Here is a 21,637-nt window from a genome sequence, read left to right as displayed (position 1 = left end):
CAGGTTTTCTCTGATCAATTCATTGACATCGGTAATAGCAAGGTATGTGAAATTACTGCAGCTCGAGAGCTTTCTGTGACTTACAGACTTACCGAGAAGAGGCTTAAACACTGACCTTACAAAATAACTAAAGTGCATCTAAAGAAAGTGCAATTTGCACGTCATTTGAAAATACAGAATCCTGGCAAAAGATTTAAAAGCTGGTATTCTCCTCAGTAAGTGCATAAAAGGAATTTATTTTGGCAAATTACGGTGGCTTGCACTTTATTTGTGAAGAGATCACAATGTGAGGGAAAAACTAGTGGCTGAAATAAAGTGTATTTATCATAGAATGACAACTAGCCTCATGTTCCCTGATAGACAGAGAAGAAGGTATATTACAGCTGTAGGCTGTGACTGCTCCTGTGTGAACTATATGGCGTCTTAGCAGGGAGCGGGAAATTGCAAGTGCCAGGGAACAGAAGTGAGTGACATCAAGGAGGATAGTATGGTAAGGGAGCATGTAAAGCGCATCCTCATTTCACTTCCAGGCTTATGCTCTCCTACTCCCTGATCACAGAACAGCAAAGGCTGATGGGAGAGCGGATGGGTGGAGGGGAATGTGATTTGAGGGCATCGAGAAGCGGAACTGACAGAGACGGATTCACTGTGGCCCAAGCATGGAATTGCTTTTCCTTTCCCCTGGAACTGAGCTGGAAGTGTCTGCGGCTGCAAACAATCTCTAAGCAGGAGCTTTCACAAAGCCCAAGAGCCAGAACCATGAAAGCTCCGAGGCAGGTAAGAAAAACGCTGAACTATTTAGAACAAGAAAACGGGTAAAGTCAGCTCGAGTGCCCAGAAACTGTTGCATCAACACAAAGTTGTAATAACACGATACTGTATGTTTTCCATCTTACAACATTAAGTGAAAAACGTGCGTTTGTGCACACAGTACGTGTCTGTGCATTTAAAGTGCAGACTATGTGTACAAAACCCTTCTTGTTGCTTATATGAGAGGAACAGAGTTCATGTGTCCACTGCTGTCGTGCTGCACAGCTAATTAGACAGGTGTTACAGAGCCCCAGGATACAGATAGGAAGACATGGGAGCATTTCACTCTCTCAGTTTGACACAACAGAGAAGGTGTTCTGTTCAATTTACACCTTAACCTGAGAGGAATTCCACGCGGAGTTTGGTCAGGTATCCTAAAAACTCGAGGTTTGCAGGCAGTTTTATTTGAAGACATACCTCCGTTCCTAACCACAGTCACTGCTGCTACCGTCGTTATGACCGTATTAAATGAAAACCCCATCATCGTACTCCACACTGCACTGAGCCACAAGATGAGACGTTGCAATGAAATGCATCATTAGAACCTATGTGCATTAGCTTAAAAACTACAGATTAAACTCCTGGTTTCTTCTAATGGTCCAAAGTCTCAGAGTTAACATTTGCTCTAAAGAGATCACATGAGCCCCTGGTGTTTCACCTCTAATGGTGCATGTCTGTGAGGACACTGGACTGAGATCCTCATTGTTACAAAACCTGCTTTTAACATTACTCCTCTTTTGCACTGCTTCTCCTCAGGTCGACAATGTTGTCAGGGTCTTTTATCACGTGAAGACAGGCTGGGGCAACCAATAAGCACACTGAGCCACAGTCTAAACCACTGAAGATGTGAGAGACTTTTAAACTCTCAAACAACCAAGTTTGTCCGTGCTGGAAATGTCATTCATGTGACTGAAACACAGGCAGGATTATTCAAGCTTCTACTGACCTACATGAGTGACTTTTCCTTTGTCTGCATGCATTTAACATGCATCTGGAGCAGATAATAAAAGAAGTGAAAGTGACAAACATCTACAATGAACAAGAAATGAATGCATTCACAGATATGTTGTCCTCAACATTTGCTTGCAGAGCTCAGCAAGCAAATGTTGCTTGCTGAGCTGTGCAAGCAACATTTGTCCGCAAATGTTGCTTGCACAGCTCAGCGTGGCCACAAGGGATGTCTACTGAACCAAAGACAGAGTAAGAATAACTGCCATCCAGTAGATATGACAAGGAGGTTGCTAGCTATTCTTCCATCTCTAATGTAAGCATTGCATTTGGCCATTCACGGTAATTACAGTCAGTTGTTGCCACTTTAGAGACACATGTCAAGCTCAATGCAATATGCAACATGGTTCAATGTGTTCGTGTTTTTCTGCTCATTCCAGCAGATTAACATCAAATATGGAGTTAGAATGCCACGGTGCATCAGTGAACTCAGTCTTTAAATAACAATGCCTTAGCACAAAGGCAAAGTCCAGTTAGTCGTCCACACCTAGCAGAGTGTGACTTTTCTTTTCTGCAAGTGTGCTCTCTCTGTCGTGCTTCTGAAACCTTCTTCATCCACTCTAAGAAAATTAAACGAAAAAGTAGAAATTGCTTTTCAGTAAATAGTGACAGCAAAACGGATTCGTGCCATGTTACAGGCGCTAAATCGGGATGTCTTGCATTGCTGGCAAAGTGTAATGTGATGCTGTGACAGCAGCAGAAAAGGCTGCCTGTTAACAGTATGTAGTTTAAAGGCAGACCTCACCGAGGACGCTGTTGTCGACGTTCTTTTGAGTGACATGGCAACATCAAATACAAGTTTCCGCAATGAATGTCGTGACCTCATCACCCCGGTCACACGGCAGAGCAGACAGCTGACAAGCGGGCAGGGGAAAAAAGCACCCCCCTACCCAACAAGCCCTCGATCAGCTGTCAGAAACTCACACCTCAAACAATCTCACCTGACACAAAACCAGTGAGATGCAGAGAGGATGAGGAAAGCACAAGAGGGCTAAAAAGGAAGGAAACAGATGGTGGGAGAGAAAGGTGAGGATGCTTAAAAAAATAGACGTGGACAAAAAGGGAAATTGCAAGTGCAAGAGTGAAATTGATAAAAGGCTGCAGAAGATGATAATTTTTTTTAAAAAAGACAGAGTTAGATAGTCAAATGTAGTGAAACCGGGGCCATGCATTATTCTGTTATTATCCTGTCTGACGGCGGTATCCAAAGATTTTTTTTTTTTTTTTTTGAGGTGCAGGCAAGCAGTCCAACCTGTGGAATGAAATATTAAAGAGCTCGTATCTGCATGCATGTAGATCCCTGGGTTCAGTCTACATGACATGACAGCATAATCCCCAGTGCTCTGAGTTTCAGGCACAGCATTAAACGAAGAAGCCATGCAGAGCGATGAAGAGAAATAGTTCCTTCTTCCCTTTAATTAGGTTTGAAGGTTGTGAAAGACCAGAACATGACACTGACAGTTGCTCTCTGTGGGCAAAAGCCAAGACCTGGAGACCAATTTGTAGCCAAGTCATTCAGTACTACTGTCTCACTGACCTGCATAGGGATGGGAAGACGGTGGTAATAAGAGAATAGCAAATTGTCATAGCAATATGTGCAAAATATTCAACAAGTTTAAATAAAGTATTAACCCAACAACTGCTAAAAGTAATAGTTTCACTTTTTGAAATTATGCTTTTGATAGGGTTTGGATACTAATGGCAGCTAGCTAGCTTAGCTTAAGGACAGGATCAGTTTGGCTTTTACCAGAAGGCTGGAAAGCAAAACTGCTTCATCTAAAAATATGACTGTTTATAGTTGTTAATTAACTGTTATGTTATTTTGTTACCTTGCTTGCAGCAATGACAGCATTACTTATTGCTAACAGTTAGCCGATTTCAGTTCGTGCATCGGGAGGAGAAATATAGCAGAGTGATTTTGAGTAGATTAGATATGGTCATTACTTTTTTAATGCGCAAAAGAATAAGAGTGTGACAGTAAAGTCCAAACTGCCTCCATGACAGCCGACAATTGCATTATTCTGCTTGCACAACTCTGGCTCTTTTGGCCAAGAACACAAAGTGATAAAATCGAGTGTATGCTGAGCTCAAACCTGCAGCCAGAGCCTAAACATCAAAAGGTCACAAAGGCATCGATGAGCAGTCAAGCTAACAGCATTGTGGCCTCCATTTCTGTTCATGCTTCTGCAGTAGAATCTCTGTGGTGATCGACAGAGTTGACATACTTTGGTTTTCAACTTTGCTTTACCTTCATGCTCATCCAACTTGCAGACTAGCAGACAGACAGCAGATATTTTAAAAAGATTGAATGTGCAGATGCGTTGGACTGCAGCCTCAGATTTATAACGTCAGCTGCTAATTATGTGACAACGCATTTAAGATCAAGTTACATAGAAACATGAAAGTAATGTCAGTGTAACAAATTACTTTCTGCCTGGAGCAAAAAGTTACATAATACAAAAATTTAGTTTTGTTTGTTTGTAGTAAGTTTGTTTGTTTTTTTTAAAAAGGGGAACAAAGTAATGAGTAATAAATTACTTTTTTTGACAACCCCAACACTGTTCTAGACAACATGTGCTTCATCCTTGTACAGAAAATACTGTTTGACGTTTAGCTCAGTGTGTTTTTCTGTGTGTGTGTGTAATATACAGAAAACAATCCTCTCTATAAAAAAAGAGCATGCAGGCAGTGTGGGAGTGTGCAACTATTCTCCACAGAATAGGGTGCTAAATGAAATGTAGACATTGTGAATGACGCCACATAGGTGTGAAAGACAAAGTGCTCTGGGAAGTAATAGCGTTCTGGGCCATGTTTCCATTTTGGATGCAGACAACATTTTTTTCACATAGCATGGCATTACTCAGCCCTGGCAGAAAGAAGATCAGTTGCCGCTATGGGGCTTCGTGAACCGGTGAACGTAGGGCTCCAGGGATGACAGAGTGGGGGAGAACTGGGGTTAATGCGGCCTGCAGTCGGGGATGTCTGGTGTGGAACAGAGATGGGAGAGCAGAGGACAACTGTGTTCTCCCTGAGGTTAATATAGTATTATCAGCTGCACAACTGTCCTCTCATAGCCGCATCTATTTCAACAACTGCTGGAGGAAAGAAGGGGGCAGGAGGCGGGGGGATGAAGACAGAGAAAGATAAGGGAAGAAGCTACAAGAGAGAGAAGAAGGGCAAAAAGGGACGAGTGAGAAAAAAACCTAGAAAACAAAGACAAAATAGATATTCTCAAGAGTGGACAGGAAAGTTTGAAGGCCTTGAAAGTTGATAACAGATTTAATTCTTCTCATATTATTTAATTTTAATGCCATAAAAAAGACCATAAAACCCCCAAAACAATAAAACAAAAACAAAACAAAAACACTAAGATGTCAGAAAATAGGAAGGTAGAAATCAAATCTAATCATTCTCAACGGGGGACATGTAATATGCAGGAGCTCCTGTGCCTGAATATGTTTTATAACTTAAAAGCAATAAAAGGTAATTCCATACTTTATTGACTTGAGTATACTCCCAGTGTTTGTTCCCTGCCTTTAGATGAAATCACAAAGACTCCTGCTCTTTCTTTAAGTTTGTCAAGGATCACAATGGAGTATGATTGATGCCAGTCGTCGCTTGTGGCCCCATTTTTCTGCTCTAAATAAACTGAAGGATAAATCCAGTTGCTAAGCCAGTCCCTCTAAGGGCTGACCTTTTGATAAGCTCATCTCTCAAATTTATGGCAGCTTGGAGAAGCATTATTGCCACAACCCAGAAATGGCTCATGTTGACATAAGATCGTTTACAAGCTTCTCCCCAGAAACCTCAAGGCTCAACATCTCTATGTGTGTACTAACAACGAGAGATTATCCTTGGAGCAAAATAACTTCAGCCTCTGCTTCACCTGAGATTGCGTTGTTATCGAGAGAGTGCGCGGTGGCAGAGACGGATTTTGTGTACACAATCCTGATATTTCATCACCACAACTTCCCAAACTTTTTTTTTTTTGTCTCTCTCTGGATTATCCAACTTCTCTATCGCCTGCCGTGTTCATCCCCCTCCTCCAGCTTAATTCAGCTGTTGAACTCAACCCCACAAATGACACAAGTCAGAGGATCCAAAGTTAAAGGTGGCTGGTGTTGGTGGTGGCGGCAAGCTACTGTTGTGCTACCCAACAGCGAAAGGCGAGCGTGATAAAGAGGAAAGGGACGGCCGAATCACTCATGTGTCCTCTGATTCTGGTTATCTGTCTCAGGCTCCTTGTTTGCCTGCATGATCCAGGCTGGAACCATCAGAAGCTTCCTCTCTTCCCCTTGTTCGTGTCAACCATGACTTTCACTGAACTCGGAGCACACTGTTGAGATAAGGGCTCCAATCAGAATGACTGTGGCAATGGAACCGGTGAGAAAACATGGTGGACGGAGCCATCTGGCTGGCTCTTCTCTGTCCTCGCTCTGCTGAGCACAAAGCTGAACCACCTGTCTTGTCTGCTGCACTCTATAGCAGAAGCCGAGTACCACCAGGATGGTAGAACAAGATAGTGTGGGTATGGTGTGTATTTGTTTAGTTGTGAAGAATGGCTTTACTCAGTGGATGGGACTTTGTTTAAGTCTCTATTGGTCCTAAGGAATCATATAATACATCCCCAGACATACACCAGATATTTATCCCACTTTCTAAAAGCCTGCAACTTTATTTTCATGCCATCTTCTCTATCGACTTATTGACTGAGGCTTGGGCAAGGTCACCCGCAGAAGCTTCTGGGACAATATTCTCCCAGAGAATATTGGATTTTATCTGCATCTATTAGCAAAGCATTTGGCATGAAAGAAGAATCATTAAACATTTAGTAAGATACACCACTGTGCTTTGAAGAATAGCATTCTGCCGATGTTAAAACCCGGATCATGTCTCTGTAGCTATTAGGCAACGAGTGAGCATGGTTTTGAGTCCCAGACATTGCTTCTTTTTACAGTTGCAAGACTGTAAAAGTCACAAAACTATGAATAATTTATATTTACTGTGCAAAAGGTCTTGCTTGGAAAATTGGAAATAGGTGCAGCAATTTACTGAAACATGCAACCATTTATGGAAATACAGTATATAAGGGGGGGAAATGGGGTTTGTACAGTTGCAATGACCTTGAAAATCGATATATGATACGACCACCTTCATTCTATTGTTTCGAACCTTCACACGACCTTTACTATCTCAGGCAAGCGTTCTTGTAGTTTATTTAAGTAGTCTTCAGGAATACTTCATCAAATCTCTTGAAGGACACTGAAGCTATTCCTTGGATGTTGGCTGCCTTTTGATCTGTGCTCTCTGTCAAGATGATTTGTCTTTATAGGTATTAATAGAGTAATAACACTGCATTAACATTGTGTTAGGGATCGTTTTCATGCTAATAAAGGAAGTCACTGCCAACCAGATGCTTTTCTGATTGCATGGTGGATCTACGTTCCTTTTCTGCATCGATTTTGACAAGATTCCCAACACCAACGTTTGGAATACAGCCATACACAATGACAGAGTCTCCACCATGTTTTACTGATGGATGTGAACACTGACCTTCTCTGTATATGTTGATGATAATTTGAACCAAAAGTTTCACATTTTACAATAAGACCTGTTGCTACTTATTTTCAGTCCAGCTCTTGTGTAATGTGGCATACTGCACCTGCTTCCCTTCCTTAAGAATGGATTTCTAATGAGCAGATGGATAAACTCTGGTCTTTACTGGATATACTGGTATGCTGTAGATACTAAAGCTATCTGCTGCATATTGTTTATATGCTGTAGATATTTTTTTTAGCCATGCACCTTCTTCCTCTGTCCTCCATTTGTCCATTTTTCTCACATTTTTAAGGACAAACTGAACACCATGCTTTTAACTAATATCATTTTTTGAATCACCTTATAGGTGCAAATACTTTTTTTATATATTATTATACGTTTATGTTAAACTCTGTTATATTTGGTGTAATACAAGGATTGAACTAAAAATGAGTGAAAAGGCGGCCAACTTTAAAAGAAAACCTGAATGAATATTGCTTAAGACCACTTAAAAGTAACAGTTTGGCTCCTTGGAAGCAAAATATAAAAATATGAGGGGGACACTCAAGACTTTTGCACAATATTGTATTGTCTATCCAAATACCTTAAAGTATATTTGTTTTAAAACTTCCATTAACACTAACATTAATCATACCTGATCAAATTACTAGATCATTTTTCAGCTTTCTCCGTTATATCAGCCAATAACAGAAGCTGTCGGAAGTCACAGTCGTTTTATAGAAAGATATCCGAGTGTATGTGGTGAGACTCAGCAGGGAGACTGAGGAGAAGCCGACATCTTTCGAGCCCATCAGTGACAGAATATAAGACAGGATGCTCCAAAGAGAGAGAAAAGACAAAGCCCTGTTGGATCCTGGCAAAGTGATAAGTGCCTTGACCACGACAGTCATTACACCATCAGAATTAAATGATAAGATTCCAATTACCAGCTAATTTAAACCGCCGGTCAAATATGAGAAATAAAAGATGGAAAAATGGATTTTATGTTGTAATGGCTTTCTGCAGGTGAAAAGGGAAATTGAGAAAATCTTGCAGATATTAAATAGGGTTGTATAAATGACCTGCCTCCATAAAAATAGCTCATTGCCTCATTAATCTACGAGGTATTCCTGCCCCTTTCACCAACATGACTAGTGGAAAAGTACCAACTTAGGAATACTTAAATATACCGACGCACTCCTTTAAAGTTTGTTTTTGCAGCTTAATCAATCTATGAGAAAATAAAGGCAAGTCTGCATAGCCTACATTGTCCTCATCCGAACAGTAGGGGGTCTTGTACTCTAATTAATCTGACTAGTCTCTCTGCTGAAGACTGGATCAGTTTGCAGGACTGCTGCATTATTCAACGTAGCCACGGGGTAAGAGAGGAAGTCTGTGGTCTGGAGTCACCTTACTCTGAGCTAAGGAGCAAAGCAAGAGATGGAGAAAACGATGAGGAAAAGACATTGAAAGTAATGGAAAATGAGCAGGGTGCGGTGGAGGGGTATGATTAAAAGAGATAAGGAAAAGAAACAGGGTGAGGGATCAGAAAGGCGGGTCAGATCAAATGGTCAATGCGGTTTAAGGTGACGGGAAAATGTTAAAAGATCACATCCGCATGAGAAACCGCAGGTGGGTCAGAGGGGATATAGACAGAAAGTCCATCTTTAGCCATCAGGTCTGCGCTTCTGCTGACAATCTGATCATGAAACCACGTTGTGTGTTGGGGGTTTTCAGCCGTGTATGCATTTTGTACAGAACATCCAATAAAAGCTGCGACAACGTCTTTTTTTCCCCCCATTGTTCATTTATTGTTAATCGTTGGTATCGCTCAAAAGAAAGATCTTTCTACCCCGATATACATCTCTCTTCTTATTTTCTTTCATTAAATACACACCATGTCCCCACAAATACAATGATCAAAAACACAGTAGTCATGTACTGTTGGTTCATACAGAAAACACGTGAAATCAAACGTCCTGTGTTGGCAGTTGTCACTCAGAAATAGTCATAATAAAAAGCTTTGGAATGGTAAAAGTATAATGCACTCACAGTCGTGGCTAAAGGTTGAAATAAATCATATGGATCGGGTTATTCTGAAATCACTGAAATGAAATGCAAAGCGTAACGAGCGCCCGAACACGCCTCACGAGCCGTTTTCGCTCGCAGCGCCGGGATGAACGCTCGTCGTTAAAAGTTCTGACAAAAACTCACAAAATGGTCATTTACAGCAACATTCAGCTTTATGGTTATGTTGTGGTTACTTACTATACGTCTTTACTCTGGGCAAACATATAATATATTATTCACATAACATAATATACATCTGTATATACATATTCCTTCCACCCTTAACAAAAAAAGTGTCCAGGCACTTCCTTCAGCAATCTTTTGCCAGATCACTGACTACAATGTAGCTACCTCATTCTTCCTCCTCATCACAAACAAGCTGCTCTATTTGAGAATCTGTGGGAGTCCGGTGATGTTTGTATACTGTTAGATCGCTCACATATTCTGGTTATCCCACCTGAACCAGAGTGTGAGCTGCAAACTAGCAGCAGGGTTGCCTTTCTCAGCTTCTGCAGGCTTCAAGCTGTCTCTCCTTGTTCATTAGGATATGTCCTGGAGTGATACCTTTACCACCCTCCCTGAAAACCTCTACTTAAAGGAGTCTCGGGAGATGTGTTTGCGCATAACATATTTTAAAAGGCCTATATTTTAAAATATCCCTAATGGAGCTTATTAGAGATATTTTTGTGGCTATAACGCAAAAGTGATTTAAAAAGAAAAAACAAACAAACAAAATCTCTTCCTCTGTGTAATGGGGTCTTTGCAAGAGCATGTTTCAAAGTTGTCTCTGATCATTATCACAAATCCCAACCTGACTGCTTCTTACATTGATTCAGGCATGAAGAGTTCCAGTGCTCTCCAGGCCCTGGCCAACAGCTGAAAAAGAGTGGATTTTGTTTATCCATCAACTCTGCGGTAAGTCAGCCGCAGTGTATGTGGCCAACAGCTTCTTACTTTTACTACTTTTTAAAAATCACATTTCTGCATTCAAAAAAATATGTTCGGCAATGAGCGGTGACCCAAAATAGCATTCCCACCATCTACTCCATCTTAGTGCCCCCTACCCCCTGCTTTCTTTTTGCTTTTCTTAGACTTTTTTTTTAATTTTTACAGCACAACCAAACGCCTCGGACAATGAATGAGTAGAAGAGGTGCAGACTGAGACCTGTGTGACCGCACCGGTTCAGACACTTCACCACAGCATTAATGGCGTATCATTTATCACACCAACGCTGTGGCATCTCGATGCGTTTCAAACAGCTTTCGCCATCCTCTCCTTTTGCTGTCTCCGGTGAGTATAAAGTACAAACAATCACTTCGGAGCGAGAACATTAGCTGATGCAGTACATAGCGTTTGTTTGTAGGCATATATCAAGATGAAGCAGTAGAACAAAGCAAAGGATTCAAGTCAGTCAGTGGGATTGGCACCGTGACAGTAACGAGACAGGAATCTCCCTCGGTGGCACCAGGCTCAGTGCCAGTAACGCCCACCTGTAGCACACATGGTAATCCAGCACAAACATTATGGGAAAATACAACACATTGCACTACTGTACAGTTTCTGCATCAATACTGTTGAATACTGGGCTGATCTGCTTTACAATGTAGGTCTCTTAAAATCTCTTGTTGTTGTTTTCTACCCCAGGTGAAAAACTTTGTCGATTTATTTGGTGGTTTCAATAAATCTGTCCTATCATTAGAGAATAAGGCAGTTTATGGTATGGTAGATAAGTCATGCCACGAGCACAGTGGACCGTTATTTTATGTAGCTCTTCCACGTTTAAATGATGCTGCTGTAACTCCAGAATTAGATCCAGCCTCTTCGGTTTGTACGAATGAAATGATGAAACACAGCCAAGGTGACCCTTGCTTTGAAGAGACAGGTCCACATTGCAGCTCCAAATATTGTTTTGCTGCTACAGAAACCCTTAGCACATACAAGATGTAGTTCAAGAGGCAAATAGGACCGAGAAAAGCACAAAAAAATATATCAAAAGAGATAAACATCACCAACAAGGAGGAAATCACAGCTGTACATTAAAGGTTAAAAGTCAGAACCTTGACCATGTTTTTTTTCTTTGCTCTCCTTCCTCTGCAGTCTTTTCAAAGCCAACTTCACAGGTCCAAACATTAAAGTAGAGGGGGCGTCACCGGGTGACCTTTGTCTCCAGTGCGTGGGAATTTGCTGCTGTCGTAAACGTTTAGTTGCTATCTGCCTTCAAAGCAGTCCAAGTACTCCAGGACAAGGTCATAGCAAAATCGATACTGGTCCTAAAGAAAGAAAAAGGAAAAACACAAAACTAGAGTCAAAAATATCAAATTTATTGACTTTTGGGTTTTTTCAATGAATTTACAGACTAGACTAAACTTCCATACCAGAGACTCGACCATGTTGGGTTTGCAGTTGCGTAGAGTTTTGACAGCATAGAATACGTCTACCATGTTCTGATACTGGATCATCTCGATGAGGATGTTGCAGGCACAGAAGGTCCCACTACGGCCACCACCATTGCTGTGGAAGAGAATACATTGTCTAATAACTATTACACAGTACAGGCATAAATCAATGCTGCTACTGTACCTATCCACAGGTGTATATGGACAATACTCAATGCTCTCTGCCAGGTCTGTTCAATCGCTTCATGATTAGTTACAGAAGTTACACAATGCAAACACTGCAGATACTAAGGTAATGAGACATGATGAACACATGGATCATTTGCTGCTCATTCCTCCTTTTGAAAGGCAAAGCCATGAATGTACACAAGCAGCATAGCAGCCCTCTCTGGCTGCGCTGATGAAAGCTGTGCTTGTGGATATGGTTAATGTTCAGATGTTACATTTATGGTTCAATCCATAGTGCTATGGATAGATGCTGCTGTAACTCCTCTTTACTGCTCTAATGGACATTGCCCAGAAAGCTCTGCTACAGTTTATGTCAGAGATAACAGTAGCAATTTTAGAGACTTCAGTGCAATAGCACAAACAATCATAAAGAGTCAAAGCCGGACAAAACAAACCAAAAACAAGAAGCATCTGACAAAAAGCATAACCAGGCTAATCTATAGCAGTGTTTCCTTTCTTCCATTTATCTATTCATCTTCTACAGCTTCTCCAGGGTCGGGTCACGGCCAAGTCCAGACCTCCTTCTCCAACTTCGCCAACTCCTCCAGCTTATCCAGTCAACGTAAAGGTACATCCTGACAAGCTGAAGATGCAAACTCTCCACATGTTCCGGGCCTATCCAGAAAACCTAGCCAAGGAAACATCCTAATCAGATGCCTGAGCCACCTCGTCCTCATCTGAGCACAGCCACCGTTTGAAGAAAGGGTTTGTTTCTGCAGTGTCATTCTTTCTGTCATCACTCAGAACTTTGTGATAAGAGGTGAACATAGGAATGTAGAATAACCAGTAAATTGATAGCGATGTTTTTACAGACGTGTTAGCATCACTGCAGATGCTGCACCAGTCTGTCGGTTCACTCTTTCACTCCCCTCCCCTAAACAAAAGCAGCTTGTCCCTCAGACTAGAAGGTACTAATGCTCATTCTGACCACTGCACAACTGTGAGCTGCTCCAGTGCAAGCAGGAAGTCACCACCTGGTGATGGCAAAGGAACCACATCATCTGCAAAAAGCAGCGATAAGACTCTGAGAGTGGCATCCTTCTAGCACTTGGCTCCAGTCACCATAAGCGGTCAAGTACCTTCTCCAAGTCCACAAACCACATGTACACTGGCGGCTCAAACACCCAAACATACTGAAATATTCTTCAGAGGATAAAGAGCTGGTCCAGCATTCCACAGCCAGGATGAAAACCACATTGTTCCTCCTTAATCTGAGGTTTGACCAACACAGAGTTATCATAGTTTTGTAGTTTTTAGTTTGTTTTTTATTTTTATTTCATTTTCAGTTTAGGCAGAGTTAGTTTTTAGAGCTGATTTTCTTATTTCAGTTTAGTTTTTCAGTTTTTATTAGTTTCAGTCTTTTAAATTATTATTGTATGAAAGGCATATGTCTGAGGTAAGAGTTAGGAAAATCATAACTGGTATTACAAAAAAAAAATCATTTTTGAAAGCAGTTGACTCCATGTCTTGTCGACATCCAAAGTCTCAATAAGCACATCTATCTATGACTCATCAGGCAAAACTAACAAATATTCCAACTAATCATATAACCTCCATTTTATTTAACTTTTTTTTTCATTTTTCAAAGTCTAGTTTTTATTTTACTGAAATATTTTTTCACATCTGGTTTCAGTTTTTAGTTTAGTTTTAGTTACCTATTATAACGTTGGACCAACTGGCATATTTATTCTCAATCTAGCGGTGTGAATAAATATGGAGAGATAAGAACATCACCCTCGAAGTAAAACTCACGGCTTTTGCATGCCGCACACATCTCAGTTTTCCTCTAGTTGGATGCTCACAGCTGACCTATAAAGAAAGTTCAGTGCAACGCTTATAAAAATGCACGGCATCAATGACTCTGTCGAGGCAGTACAAAAGATTATAATATAAAACACAGTGTTGATAATATCCAAAGATGGTTTGGGGTTGCCTCTGGCACAAAACAAGTGCAGGCTAAAAACTGTCTGAGATGGTAAGAGCTGGCCACTCATGTGCCTGCTGTGCTGCCCTGTTACTAATGTTGTGATAATGAAAGCAAAGATCCTTCAGTACATACATGACCACCAACACAATCGCAGTGTCAGGTCATGCAATCATTTAATGATCCCAGCAGCTGTCTCAATTAATACTAGCTGCTGATGGTAAGACGGTTAATTTAGTTCATCAAGATATTATTTCTTTCTCCAAAAGGTACAGATTGTTCCTGAGCACAGGTAAAGGCGCCTGTGGTCAAAGCAGCCGCAGTCTATTTATAATACACACTATATCATACAATATATGGTCCAGAGGGAATGGAAAAACTTAATTAAAGTTAATGCAAGCTGACGAGTGTGAGGGGAAAATAACAAATGGGCAGACAAACTGTCAACACAGAAATTTCTACCATGACCCTTCTGGGGCTGTGTAACATTACCATTGCATAATCCTGATATTTAGTAGCTGTTAGCAGTTTCGTGTAATATTTTATTTGAATTAATAAAAAAGCTAAAGTTTGTTTTTCTTTTGTCAAAGAAAAGAAATGTAATACTAAATAAGAAGTTGTATAACCGTATAACAAACTGGGTTGGAATCAGTAGTGAGCAGAGAATAGGTGGTTTGTGGGAAGAATGCAAGTCAGAGTTGCTTTGGGTCATGGTGCAGTATTTTCTTTCTAAACTACCGGTTTATGTTAGGAGTACGAGGCCCAAGTGAACGTAAAATTGACATGAAATGAGAGCATTATCGAAGAAAAAAAAGAGGCTTCGTGGCTGTTTTCGCTCGTGGGACACTGCTGCATAATTTAACAAAGTGTATGCCATGAAATAAACATTTCTTGAAATGGAATAGAAAAATTTGGCAAGTGATTGACAAAAAAAGTTCAAGCCTTCTTCATTAATGCATCAAATTAGTTTGATCCTCTGATATAATTTGCAATCTATAATATATACTTAGTCATGCTATTAGTGCAGCACTGTGTGCAGTCAAACTGACCACATTAGAAATACAGCACCAATAAATGGTTGGATATTTGCACATAAACATTTTAGATTCCCAAAAGGTATCTGATTGCCGTTGGTGGTCTACTTTTTTCCTTGCACCACTACGAGAGCGACATTTGTGATTCTGAGTGAAATGTTTCAACAGCTACCAAATGGATTGTCATTAAAGCAAGTGCCAACATCAGGGTGCTTTTTTTCTTATCTGAAACCCTCAATAGGACAGTTTTAGTATATATAACATTTTCTAAGACTTTATATTTGGATGATCACCCTCAAGTGCCCTGAGGCGACAGTTGTTGTGATTTGATGTTATGATGATGTTAAATAAAATTAAAATTGAACTGATCACGGCTGATGTTACTGGCTAAACATCAGGATCATAGGAAGAATAAAACACAGATGCTGTTTCCTGGTCAAATGCAGAAGTGCCTGAAAGGTTTTATTCCATCCAAAAGAAACCAGAGGGCGATAGCTGTGGCTGCAAAATCACTCCCAGTCTCTTAGAAGTTGAGGCAAAAACAGCTTTCTGACTCAGCCTCTTTACACACCTTACTGCTGATTTTATGGTTTCAGTCCCTCATTTCAGGTCACACACAAAAAACCCTCACTGGCTAACAAGCTTCCGTCACAAGTCTTCAGCCCCACTGAGTGTGCATTTTAACATTTTGCAACCAAGAAGGTAATGGTGGAAAAATCCATCTCAAGACTTCAAAATGGGACTTTAGAAACTATGGTGATGTCATTGTAGTTACATCCATTTTTCATACTGTCTGTGATCAGCATGTTAGCATTATCACGGTGAACGTGCTAGCATTCTTAGACTGTTAGCACCGCTTTAGACTAATACCTTTATTATGAGTTTAATTACCATATGGTGGGCAGTGGGTACACATGCAGTACTGTACAGAAGATCCATCCCCCATTTCTTTGTATTATGCTACAGGAGCAGTGATTTCTTGAAAGATGCAAACATAGATTGAAATACAGTGCATGAGGCAAAAACAGATTTTTACAGGCAGCTTGAAAGTCAGTATTTGCTACGACCTCCTTTATTCTTTAACACAGCCTGAACTTTCTTGGGTAGCTTTCTTGTAATTTCTGTAAGTAGTCAGGAATAGTTCTCCAGGCTTTTTGAAGAACATTCAAAGCTCTTCTTTGTGTTGATGTCGGCTGCCTTTTGTTTTGTTCTCCATCAAGATGATCCCACACTGCTTCAATAATAAGATCCAGGCTGGAAAATTAAGCTAGCAACAAAGTGCTAAAACATACAATTTAAATCTGGCATATTGACTCTTGGCTGAGTTGTCACACATAACAGTCAGAAAAAAAACAATTTATCTTACGAGACTACTTTAACAGATAACAAGATAAAAATCTGGATCCTTGGAAGCAAAATACAAGGAAATGATAGGAGGCTCAAGACTTTTCCACAGTACGGCATATATATATATTATCTATATGTACTCGTCTTATTTTTCCAGTATGAAATACATGTTTAACTGAATTCTGGAAAACAATAGTGGAGTGTAAGCAGAAAACAATCAGTAATCTGATGACCCTGTATCTGAATTCCTATGTATCTCATAAAAACAGCATTTGTTTAAATTGAAACACGATATGAATATAAAATATTTATACAACATAAGAACAGCTATATGAGAAACACTGTAAGTAGTTTGAAATTGAGAAATAACACAATAGTGTGGCATTTTTGCCTTGTATACTCTCCCGGTCATCATAAATGTAAAACGCTATCAATAAGCTGATGAAGGACAAGCCACTTCCTCTCTCCTGAGACAAACGCAGCCAGGTGGGCCTGGGAGATTCTGCAGTGTATAGAAGCAATATTAAGGCAATCAATCGTCGTCAGTGCTCTGGCAGTGCTGGATTTAGTGTAGTGAGAACCATCGCATTCTGTATTAAGCTATAATTGATTTGATCTCCATAATCTCTTTCCTGGTTGTCGTGGGTAACACTGTGTGACAGCACTGAGTGATGTGCTTCTGGATGGGGGCGGTGGGGATGAGCGTGTGATGGGTTGGCAATGAGCTGGACGGCCCATTCATATTCATCAGCAGGGTGTGCTCTCCGGGGCTTTAGGACAACACAGACGCATATAACACCACTGACTTCACAGCACAGCACGGCGCGATTTGATTTTCTACAATATAAATACTGCCATGATAAATCACGCTGCATCTCATTGTGCCAAATCGCACATAACGACACAAAAACAAGGCAAGAATCGGTCGCCAATTTTACATTTCCCATGTTTTTACATATACTTCCCACCAAGAAAACGGTGTCGGCTTCAAATGCACAGTCTTCAACAGCAGCAAGAGCTTTTCAGAAATAGAATGGGCACATTACTGTAGGGGTGGGGTTTTATAATCGATTTATCGATTAAAATCGATTCTGGCTTGGATAACAAATCGATTCATTAAAATCCTGAATTGATTTTTTAATATAAATTTATTTTGCCCGAAATGCCAGAATCTCTGGTGAAATCTCACAAAATTTCAACAACCACCAAACAGCTAAAACAGTAAATGAGAGCAGGAACACGGATTCTGCACAAAGACTTAAACACACAGCGCAACCCGCGGATCAGAATCAGTTAGATGTCGCCTTTCTCACAGTCGGGGCTGAAAGCCGACAGCTCGCTGATTCTGATCCGCGGGTCCGCGCTTTGTGTTCACGCCCTTTATGCGCTGATTCTAAAGCTGTTAGTTTTATCTCTCTCCAAACAATATTGACCGAACCAGCAGCAAAAGAAGATCCAAACTAGGCTTCACATAAACATCGTCATGAATTCACTCTGACTTTTACTGTTTTGCTTCGACTACGATGCACAGCTCTCTCTCTCTCTGTACTGTTTTCTGCATTATTCGCTTGCTTGTTACGCACAAGTCTACCGTTGTTTACAGCGCAGTTGGCCGACGTTTTTTTTTTTTCCGTTTTATATACTTCCGAAAGGAAAACCTAATTTCTGCCGTTCAATGCTGAACAAATTTAAACTTTTTAAAATTATGCAAAATGCAAAATGCTCAGCCTTGTCTCTAATAAAACCGCTGTAACTTCAGAGGTAATGTTCATCTGTTGATTAATGGTTTTCTTTCGTTTTTGATGTACTGCAGAATATTTTTATAAAATCCCAGGCCAGGAAAATCACCTTCATGTTTTTCTGTGTTTTATCCTCAGCTACTTTGACACAAAGGCATCTGCTGTAAATGTACTGATCTGAATTATAATAAATTATAATATTTCTGACTGTCAAAATTTCCCAGATTCAAATCGAATCGAATCGAATTAAATCGAATCGTGGATCGAATCGATTCGGGACCTTGTGAATCGGAATTGAATCGATTCTAGAAATCAGTGACGATACCCAGCCCTACATTACCGCCTTCTGTATCAATCTGCGTGACGCGTGCTGCTAAAACATTACTCACAGGCAGTGCACAACTGTGCGTCCTTCTCCACACTCCCTTTGCCACTTGTGCACTTGAGCCAGCAGGTTGAGGAAAGCCTTCTTGGAGTCTGGAACGTCGCGATATGCCGACCAGCGCAGAAACTGGAACTGACACATCACCAGCTGGCCCTCTTGGAGCTTCACATACAAGAGAAAGCACACAACACACATATCTGACACCATTGTTCTCTTCTGCTGAATATATGTGTGCATGTGGCAAATGAATTGTTCTGGGTGTTTCTGTACATCTTGTGTGGTAGCCAGTTAGAAGCCACTTTTGAGTGCTCCCCAGGCTGTGTGTTGGCATTCGGCGCTGTGCTCACTCAGCAGCCTGACTTTGAGATATATGGGTCTGTGGGAGTAAGAGGGGCCCGCGCTGTCTGAAAGAGGTCCCTGTGTGTTCATAACCTTGTCCTGTAGCATCTCACCCAATACTTAAGGACCAGCGGAGAACTGTAAGTCATGCAAATTGGGCCTGCAAAGACACCGACGATGCATGGAGGAATTGCCTCAGTGGAAGCGGGATTTACACAGTGTGCTCTTTTTTGTACAAACCACATATCCGTACATATGCTTACAATGCACTTCCTTTGACTTTTACTCACTACCCTTGTATATCATTGTCAGGCAAAGGAAATCTTCTCACTAATGCACAGAGAGGGGCTGAGTGAGGGAGAGGTCTGCGTTATTTTTGTGTGATTGTATTCCTTCCATGCTGTGTTAAGTCGCCCTCTCCCTGACTGTGATGTGCGCCGAGTAGAAAAGAGGTGCCATAGGTAGAGAGGGGAATGACGGGGGCAGTCGACACAGGAGGTGAGGATGCCAATCAAGACAGGAAGTTCTGGGCACCGCTTGTCGTGCTGCTTTTAATGGCATCGGGGAAACGCCTTGCATACAGATTTCTTTAGTAATTGGTTGATGTTGATCCTGAGCAGAATGCAAGTATGTGCTTATGTAAATTCCTGAGCATAAAACACGCATAACTACATATAAACAAACCAAAGAGCCAACACAGTGAAGTGAAAATGTTCTAGTCCTACAGATAAAACACATTTGGGAATTCTCTTCAGCTGAGGAAAGACCACACTAACATTCCACTTTGCTTCCTCGACTATGACAGAACCAGTGCCTTCTTTTTTTTTTTTTTTTTTTAGCCTATTTTCAGAGCTCTACCTAACGCTGCACTGTTTAAAAGGTGTGACGAGGTTTATGAGCAATTCAAAAGAAAATCTTCTTTGCTGCCGGAAAGAGTAGATGGCAACTGAAAATATGGCAGGCATCACAATGATGAAAGGTTCCTTTTTAGTATGCCAACGCGCGCATCAGAGAGGGAAGACACCTATCTAGGTAATAACAAGAAGAAATTGAAAAAGCGAAAGACTGACCTTTATGGCATGCATGTCAATGGCTTCCTCTTGCATGTTTTTTTCACCAAAAAGAAAATTCTTATAATAAAAATCATTCTCATGGGAATGTTTGATGGAAGCACTGGGGGCTCTGGTTCAATTTTCTGGACTGCTGAATATCAAAAGAATGTCCTTTGTAGTACATATAATAAAGTCTATGAATAAAACTTCTACTCATCTGCCATTGTGCTCGATACAAATTTTCAGGCTCTCGTATAGAGTGTATTTTCTTAAGGGGACTTATTTGACAAACTCTTCTGTCCCACGAGGTGTAAACTAGTGAAGTGCTGCCGTGTTTGCATTAGTAACGCAAAAGCGCACACTACACGGAAATATAGTCTCATGTGAAACCCCGAGTTTCAGTTTGCATCCATAAAGGATATTGTAGAAAATGTTAGATGTATAAGATTTATCTAAACCACCTGTAGTCTAAGGAGCTTGCAAAGAAAAGCGTCTGGACTTCTTTAAGTTGCTTGAAGACGTTTCACCTCTCATCCAAGAAGCTTCTTCAGTTCTAAGGTCAAATGGTGGAGAGTCCCAGATTTAAACCTAGTGGGAGTGTCCCCCCACAGAGGGACAAAAGGACCCCCTGATGATCCTCTAATCGCCTGAACCAAGGTGTGAAACTGGGTGTTTCCAGAGCCAGAGTTTCGGGTGAGTTCATTGTGAAACCTGGCCCCATCTTATCACGCGAATTCCTGAGGTCAGATGGCCCAGGATGTGAGTGGGCGTTAAGGCGTCTGGGAAGGGAACTCAAAACTGGATTATAGATGGCAGAGAGTTGGTGTCGTAAACCACCGCCTCTGTTCAAAGATGGTCGCTCACAGTGGACATAGATGGCTTCTTTCACTCCTCTTTCAAACCTCCCCACCATTTGACCTTAGAACTGAAGAAGCTTCTCGGATGAGAGGTGAAACGTCTTCAAGTAACTTAAAGAAGTCCAGACGCTTTTCTTTGCAAGCTCCTTTGACTACAATGACCTGGATGACTGAGAACCTTCACAGACATAAACCACCTGTAATACTTCTCTAGGATTTCAGGTGCACGTTAGAGGTGACGGATCCGAATGTACTGCAGGTAAAACCTCCCACTAAAGCAGTTTAACTTAATATTTGTGAAATATCATCGAGCTCAATAAAATGTCCTGCGCTGGCTGTTTTGGGATGACAGTGACTCACCCTCGTGACGTTCTTGACTCGAAATAGACGAGTTATGACGTCCTCGTCCGCTGACATAGACAGGAACTCCACTTCCATTGGCCCGTACTGCTGTAAACCAGGCTCCGGCCAGTACTGGACACATGGCTGCACAAACAACATGGGCAGAGACGAGTTCATTAGTGATTGAGCTTAAAGGAAAATGCATTTTTATGCAGCTGTGGCCATAATACTTGTTCTTAGAGCTCTGGATTATAAATTGCTGCTGGTGTTTATTAAAATAAAAGCAGCAGTTGGATTACTGTGTGTTTTCGTGGAATTTAAAAAGCCACACTAGTGTTAGTTGGAGAAGTTAGAGAAGCATTGCGAAGGGAGAGACCTAATGTGCTTTGAGAGATTTCAACAAGAGGGAGACAGAGCACCGCAGCCCCGCAAATGAACTCTATAACAGAGTTTATAACAAGATCTTGCAGTGGACATCTTAAAGTGGCTATAACTCAATTTTCAGACAAGACCCCACGGGCCGAAAGAAACGAGATGAAAACTTTTTTAAAGGGGAGTGGATGAAAA

The 21,637-nt window shown here is 41.0% G+C and overlaps 1 protein-coding gene across 4 annotated transcripts in view; it reads right to left on the bottom strand.

The window, feature by feature from the left end:
* Positions 1–4,331: 4,331 nt before the first annotated feature.
* The window catches only part of ptprub (protein tyrosine phosphatase receptor type Ub), a 200,747-nt gene continuing 183,441 nt past the window's right edge, over positions 4,332–21,637 (bottom strand). For all 4 annotated transcript variants that reach the window (XM_085178198.1, XM_085178199.1, XM_085178200.1 and 1 more), the window contains 4 exons: positions 21,089–21,214; positions 18,485–18,642; positions 11,803–11,938; positions 4,332–11,697 (listed from right to left, as the gene is read on the bottom strand). In XM_085178198.1, coding sequence (XP_085034324.1) covers positions 11,635–11,697; positions 11,803–11,938; positions 18,485–18,642; positions 21,089–21,214 — 483 coding nt within the window. In that variant the 3' untranslated portion in view covers positions 4,332–11,634. The remainder of the gene's footprint in view (positions 11,698–11,802; positions 11,939–18,484; positions 18,643–21,088; positions 21,215–21,637) is intronic.

Source organism: Neolamprologus multifasciatus, chromosome 11 (genome assembly GCF_963576455.1).
Source record: "Neolamprologus multifasciatus chromosome 11, fNeoMul1.2, whole genome shotgun sequence".
In the NCBI taxonomy this organism is placed as follows: Eukaryota; Metazoa; Chordata; class Actinopteri; order Cichliformes; family Cichlidae; genus Neolamprologus; species Neolamprologus multifasciatus.
This window is presented reverse-complemented; position numbering and strand designations above follow the sequence as displayed.